Source organism: Atta cephalotes (assembly GCF_000143395.1).
Source record: "Atta cephalotes unplaced genomic scaffold scaffold00041, whole genome shotgun sequence".
Taxonomy (NCBI): Eukaryota; Metazoa; Arthropoda; class Insecta; order Hymenoptera; family Formicidae; genus Atta; species Atta cephalotes.
Genome location: NW_012130105.1, coordinates 1,855,100 through 1,863,069, shown reverse-complemented (window position 1 = coordinate 1,863,069; position 7,970 = coordinate 1,855,100). Strand labels below are relative to the sequence as shown.

The window sequence follows — 7,970 nt, the reverse complement described above, 5'->3', positions numbered from 1 at the left end:
TAGCAAAAAAATTAATATTCATTATTGATTCGGAAGTTACAACGAAGTCCTGCGACTTATAAGATCCACATCGATCAACCGACAATGCAAGAATATTCTTACGGCTGTTACGCGGAAAGAAACAATCGTAAGAACAATCACATTACACCTTATTACGACATCTCGGCGTAACTTTACTGCGTAATTGTACAAGGCGCTCCAGGTTTGCTCGGAAAAAACATGATTGAGAAACCCAGAAAATTGCTGCGGCGAGACAAAAATAATAATAATGATAATCTGATTTATTAACTGGTTCCCGAAATCGGGACAGCAATAGAATCGGTAACAGCGGTTGTCTTTTGTCGCTATGATTAATCCGAATAATAGCGTTGTGTCTCGGATCGTTTCCCGCATAAAATCGTCCGCATGAGGGATTTGTGTGAGACTTTGCCAGAAATATATAACGAAACGAAAACACATGCGATGGGTAAATGGTTGTCGCGAGAGAACGAGCGTGAATTTCTGCGCGTAAATAATGATCCGTCGGAATCGCTTCATGATGACGCCAAGTTGTCGCTTATGACAATGCATCGAGTTTGCAGAAATGTACATATCGAGCGACGTGAGATTGTTCCAGCAATCTCCATTTCTCTCGGACCGCAGCATTCCGGAAAGTCCGACGGCCAAGTTGTAGGGGGATGCACGTCTGTTTGTTTACTGTGTGTATATGTCTGCATGTATGCATATTCGTCTACATGTACTTGTTTGCGTACGATGGTCAAAATCGCTCATTGGCGGATGGAAGGCACGGGGTAAGGATATCAAAAAAGGGGATTCAGACTCGATGACGGCAACGACAACGATGACGACTACTCGCCAAGGAATCCGCGCGGATCGTCTTCGATCACGTTGTCTGAACTATCGATCGTCGCCGGTCCAATCGCTCGCTGCCCACGCGGGTAGCGGCGTTTCGTACTCCCATCCCGGGCCGCAGTAACGCCACGCGTGCAGATACATCACCAGATCTGACGGCTTCGGGTCCCTATACTTGACTTTGCACTCGTAACAGTGCGGGTCAACAGTGACCTTGTCGTTGGCGAAAGTAGAATCTGGTGGTTCCGAGCCTGTCTGCGTTCCCACGGTGACCTTGAGGGATTCTTGTTGTGGCTGCTGTTGCTGCTGCTGCGATTGTTGCTGCTGTTCATCCTCGACTAAACCCGGGGTGGATGATGGCGAGGAACCGTTGTCCTTGTCATTGCCGGAGCCCAGCATGCGTTCTTCCAATTCCAGTTTCGGCTTGAACAGGCTCATATCAGAATCACCGTCCATACCGAGCCAATTTTCGGCATTATGAATGCTGATGAGATCCCGGACGAGCTCCTCGTCGGTCTTGCCAATATTACCGCCCTTCCCCTTGTGCGGGCCGAAGACCACGTGATTGTAAAGAGGATCGTTCACCACGGGATAGCCGAGGTATTGCAGATGAACGCGGATCTGATGCATGCGTCCAGTCTGTGGCTTGCATAGCACCACCGACGATTTGCCATTGTAGCTGAGACGCTTGAAGCGGGTGACGCAATCTTTGCCTTTCTCGGAGACCTTGCAGACGCCGATCTTGTAGGAAACGACTTCGATTGGCTCCGAACAAATCACCTCTTCCTCAGGGAACTCACCTTCCACTCGGCACACGTACTGTTTGTGAACCTGGAATGTGAAGATACAACATACAACGTATGAAACGATTACGGTCGTCATATTCTTATGCCAATGTAAGCGTCTCCGTCATTTAACGACGGACGAGCGACGCCAGCTGCATGTCTATATGTTTTTTTCTCGCATACCCGCGAGACATACGCTTATGCAACCAACCTGTCGATTTCTTATTTGGTGCTCCATCTGTCTTGCCTTCTTCGGCGTTCTGCCGAATAAGAGAATGCCGCTGGTCAACCGATCCAGCCTGTGAATAGTTCTGAGATTCTTCAAATTATACTCCTTCGCCAGAATGAAAACCACAGTATTGTGTCGATAACGACCGCATGGATGAACCTGCGAACATAGACACGATCAAATGATTTTATTTTCACTTCGTGCTCCGCTTGAAGTATTAATTTAAGAATCCAAAAGTTGTCTGAATACTAGAAAAGGAAAAATCAAGACAATTTATGTAATTTCGGCTTATTCTGAGAGAAAAGTTTTTATATTTGTAACTATATTATTTCTATTGTGACTATAATTACATGTTATCAATTATGATTATTATTGCTATGTTAGTAATAATAACTATGAGTAGTTTTATCAAAAACTATGTAGAGTTGACACCCAAAATGATCTATAAATTACAGTTATTATTACCATAAAAATAATAATAATAATAACTATATGAAAAGTTTATGAAATATGTAAGTATCCTAGATATAATCTTGCAAACTTACACTGAAATTATAGTTAAATTATAATGTAATTGCAACTATAGTCATTATTATCATAAAAATGTAGTTATTATCATTTTCACGGTAATAATAACTGTAATTGCAATTGTATTATAATTTAACTATAATTTTAGTATGAATTCGCGAGGCACCTAGAATTACTCCTGTATTTCACTCTAAACTTTTCATAAAGTAACCAGAATATCTTCAGGAAATGAGATGTGAGCAGTAAATTTATGGAGCTTATACTACTTAATGAATGTACTGAGTGCCTATCGGCATGTAGCCAATGTAAATTCGATGTAGACACAGATACACACTCATACACACATACACAGACGCTCATACGTGTACGCATTCACGCAAGAGCGACCGATCCATTTCTCCTGGCAAATTCGGGACAAAAAGCACTCTCATCTACAAAGGAAGGTCGATTCATCGTTTTGAATCAGTATAGCAGTGTGGCACAGGAACGACGAGCTTTATGCATTCCGGCCGACAATGCGGATTTGTAGGTACAACAACTGGCTGGCTGACTAGCTGGCGGATCGTATCGGACTCTTCCTGGCTCGATAAGTCCGCGCGTCTATCTGCACCACAGTACACGTATGCACAATAATGTACGTCGGCTATCAAACGCCCCTAGCGACTCGGCAAACCGCTACAATAATCCGGCGATCGAAGGCTCTTTTCTATTCGCCACCGTTAGGATTTCACACCTTCCTGTGTATTCCTCTCTCCACCATAAAATGAATTTCAAGAATTTCGAACAAGCGAACGAATTCCGAATTTTTTACAATTTTGTCGTACGCACGACGAGTTTTCCCGGCATAAAACTTTGTTACGTAAAATCTAAAAATGTATAACCGAGAATCTATTTTCTCCGTTATTGCACTGTTAAATTTATAATATCAAATTATACTTATTTTCGCTACAGTTCCTATTCTACAATTCTATATGCCGTTAATTTAAAACTGAAGTAGCAGAATTTAATAATTTAACTCAAACAAATATATTAAATCGCACTAATAATGTGCACTCAGAAAAAATATTTATTTGATAAAATTAATTTCATCAAATGAACAATTTTTTTCTCAATATGGAAAATTGAGTGACTTAATGTGGCGAATAAAAGATGTTATAAATACAAGACTTAATAATGGATAATTTTTAAGATATATCAAAGCTGCTTTGTGAACACAAGTTTACACATTTGATACATATTTTAAAAACCATCCATTATTAATCCATTATTATTCTTTCCGTCATGATATCTTTTATTTATAGGCCACATTATAAGCCTACATTACATGTGAAAACTAATTCATTTTACCGAAACCCAATTTCCCACATAATTAGTGAGTCGCTTTAACTCAAATTTAGTTTATTATTTACTAAATGCATATGTGAACGCTGTTTATGAAACCAGCCACAGAAATGAATTGATTTTGACATACATGCTACAACTTTCATGGAAGTTAAAAATAATAAAATATCATGTTAACTCGAAGAATTGAGTTACCATTGCTCTTTTGATAACTAATAATGCATGATTTTCTAATAAATATAATATTACATTAATGTAAATATATTAGTAAATTATTATTATAATATTATATTACTAATATAAATATATTAATCTGAAAACATTATACTAACGCAAATATATTGATGTAATTAAAATTTTATAAATTAAATTAGAGCATTATACGTTACTGTTAAAATGATCTAAACACGATACGAAAAAGTTGAATAATTTTGCTATTGTCACAATGCACGTAGAGAGAGGAAGAAGGAAGCGAAAGCGACATGATAAAGTCGTGGTGCGCCACAATTGCATAACGGTTTTAACGATGTCTGCACGCGAAAATTAATTCAATTGTTGGGCGGCCGAGATCTCTTCGCAGTTCGCGACAGAGCAAAAATGGAAAAAAGTACTCGAGAAACCGGATGGATGCGAAAGCGAACCATTAAGTCGTGCATCGCGCTCGTGCTTCGCCAAGTACCTACTTGCGCGTCGGATTATTTTTGCATTAATGCCCGGCTGTTTTGTTGCGCAAGCTCTTGTTAACGATCTCTCTCTGAGGACGCAGCCACCGGTGCATTCGGTGACATTTGAGAGGAAAAGTGGCCGAGCTTAGTTCTCCGAGCCCGTATTTATCACTGAGCAAAGCCTCACGGCCCGTCGTAGGAGAATAAAACTTGCAACCACTGTGGTGGCACAACTAACGGTCCTGACAGCGAAAACGAGAAAAGAGAACAGAGGATAAAAAGATATATAGAGAAAGAAAAAGAGTATGTTAAAGTCTCATAAGCTGGTCTTGCAGAGCCATCTTCTTTTTGGAAACTTTGGGACGCTTATTTTCTCGGCAGGTGTATACGTCGTCGCGCGTTTATTATCGTTGTGAATTGAAATAACTGAGACGAAAATTGCTGGAAAGTGGAAAAACGAAAGGGTGTTAAACTCGTTCCGAGGAAATCACCGTAACCGTTAATTTACGCCAATGAATCACCGATATCATCGGTTTAATGCATCGGACTCGCGGTATTGCATTTTATACTCGCCGAGAAATGCTCCTGTCCTTTACCTATGTATTTTTACAGCGGAGTCCGCGAAGTCCGACATTATCGTGGAGCGGCAATAATAGCGCGCGGAGTAAATTATTCGTGATTTGCGAGCGCCGTAATGCGCATGATTAACATTTTAATAGTGAGTTTTATTCGCGCGGTTGCGGCCGTAATGCATTCGCGACCGCGGAACATTTATGCGAGTTACCTACGTGTGCGCGTAAATTCTAAATTCCCTTTTTTCTTTATTTTTCTTTCTTTTTTAATCATAACAGTGTCGTATCTCGAAGTATACCAAGAGAGACCGAGGTCGCCTGATGTCGAAACGTTGCATTTTAAAAAGGCAAAGCTCGTCAGAGGCCCTTGACATTTGATGCAACATCTGTAAACCGTGTTGTTTTGTTAGTCACCGTCTGAAAAACGACTCGTTAGCGGCGATTTAGTCGCCTTCTATGCGTCGAAAGAGAGAGAGAGAGAGAGAGAAAGAAGGAAATAAAAGAACGCTAACGAAATCAGAAAGTCGACATTGAAAGAGCGGAAGTTTGCGCGGCCCGGTTGAGAGACACGCTAGAATTTAATTTATGGGGTACACTCAAATATATATACAAAGCGATGGAAAATTTCATTAGTGAGAGTGCAAAAGAATAGAGTCTGGAAATTCTAAATTTTAACAACGATGGGACTTTAACCCTGCGAAAACATGCTCTACGAAATAATTTTTAGTAAAAGTCTGCGGTTGTATACATTATAATTGTAAAGACAACTTATGGAATTGTTCAGATAGACTGAAACGCGCGAGTGGACTTCGAGTGTTAAGCGATTTGGTTGCATGGAAAGTGTCGAGGCATGCAAAAGAGTACGCGCGCGCGCGCGCGCGCGCGCGCGTGTGTGTGTGTGTGTGTGTGTGTGTGATGTTTTCGTGGTTGGACAATACGACAAATAATTTTTTGGCAGTACAGTTCTGGCAGTACACCACTTACAGGGATGGAGGCGGGCTTGTTGACCACGACGACGTCCTCGTCCATGTGTATCACCGTGATCGGCTCCGAGGTGACAGGCACCTCGTGTCTGCAACACACCAATCGCAACCAGCTTAACGTGGCTTTGTTCCGTTTGCGCTTACACATCTCGCACACGCGTACGTAGTGCACGTTTGTAGACGTACACGTAACATATTCACACGCACACGCACACGCACGCACGCACATACACGTACGCACACATTCGTACGTACACGCGATAGACGAAATGTCGAGTAGTTCTCGTACGAGTAGATAGTCAAAGCATGGACCACATTCGTATCTAAATAGTCCATATCTAATATATCTAATACATTTAGAGAAAGATTTTAGTACATATAACCATTTATTTTGTCATCTATTTATGTTGATATGTGACAAAAACTTTTACAATTTTTGTTATTCTAACTATATTTGATGTTCATCAAAAAATTGTGTTGTTCTAATTAAAATTTGATTATTATTATAATAATTATTATTATTATCAAATTTTAATTAGAACATAATTACAACATAATTTTTTGATGAACATCAAATATGGTTAGAATAACAAAAATTATAATGTTTTAATCAAAATTTGATTATTCTAACCAAATTTTGATTAGAACAACACAATTTTTTAATGGAAAAAAATAAGAAAGTTTTTGTTAGTCACATATCAACAACGTAAATATACCAAACATTTCTCTGTGTGTGGTGAACAAAAATTAAAAAGAAGGAGCGTGAAGAAGCCAATTTCCTTCTCTTTAACAACATTAAACTGTTGAATCGCTCATTAATCATCAGTGAGCAAGAAACGAATTAATATATTTATTTATCATAATATTACTATATTTATTATAATATAATATCATTTATAATAGAATAACTTATTATAGATAATCTATTATAGATAATTTTTAACATTATATAATACTTCTTGTTATTGTTTGTTATTTCTCTAAGGCTATATGAGCGACATAAAATTACGCTCATATCACTCACATTCTCATGGTCTTAGAGAAATAATAAACAATAATAAGTAAGTAAGAAATATAATATTAGAAATTATTTATAATAGACAAAGGTTATTATATCTATATTACAAATATTATAATAAATAAACAAATTAATTCCTTTCTGGCTTACTGAGCATTCAGTGAATGGTACTAAATACAATCAATGTCTTTGGATAATATACCCGTGGAAATACTGTCGACCGCTTCAGATTGTTAACCGGCAATTAAGTTCGACATTGTAGATAATTACTGTAATATCGAGGAGAAACAGTGAATGATCTCCAATTGATAAGCGATCGGTTTATCGCGATTCATTGTTGGCAATCGGCAGTCAACGCCACGCCCGCACGCATGTTACGCTTTTTCGCGATTCTATTCACGTGCGAATTGATTGCATACATCGTCCGACCGCAAAAGGCGGAAAAATCGTGCCATCGTGCCGACTGCGTTTCTACGCATACATGTACGCGTGCAAAAATACTCGCGCGAGGAGCCAACAGGTCGAGAATAGCGTCGCGAAAATATGTATAAAGCTGCGCTTTTATCTAACGTTAAGGTAAACGTATGAAGGGCGTTCCGCGAAGTGAGAAGAACCAGAATGAAGGCGAAAAGGCGGAAAAAAAACGAAAAAAGAAAAGAAATAAATATGGCAGGTGAATGCACGTGCATGCGGCGGCTCCAATTACGAATTCCATCTACCTAATGCATTTCCACTCCGCAAAACTATGGTCACACCCACTACGTGTCCTATGCACGTGTGCATTCTCTCTACGTGAACAATAAGGAAACCTCAGCAAAGAGAAAAAAACAAATACGATGGAAAGGGGAGGGAGAGAAAGAGAGAGAGAGAGAGAGAGAGAGAGAGAGAGAGAGAAGAAGAAGAGAGAGAGAAGAGAGCGTACGACGTAGTAGAGTAGTTAGGTAGTTAGAACTAAACGTTTACCGTTTTACCGTTCGTTTACGTACGTAAGTCGTAC

At 39.4% G+C, this 7,970-nt stretch overlaps 1 protein-coding gene across 1 annotated transcript in view; it reads right to left on the bottom strand.

The window, feature by feature from the left end:
• Nucleotides 1-897: 897 nt before the first annotated feature.
• Nucleotides 898-7,970, bottom strand: part of LOC105622210 (RNA pseudouridylate synthase domain-containing protein 2-like) — a 129,237-nt gene continuing 122,164 nt past the window's right edge. Inside the window, exons 5-7 of the mRNA XM_012203636.1 lie at nucleotides 5,957-6,044; nucleotides 1,849-2,025; nucleotides 898-1,683 (exon numbers count right to left, since the gene is read on the bottom strand). Of these exons, the coding sequence (XP_012059026.1) occupies nucleotides 898-1,683; nucleotides 1,849-2,025; nucleotides 5,957-6,044 (1,051 nt within the window). The remainder of the gene's footprint in view (nucleotides 1,684-1,848; nucleotides 2,026-5,956; nucleotides 6,045-7,970) is intronic.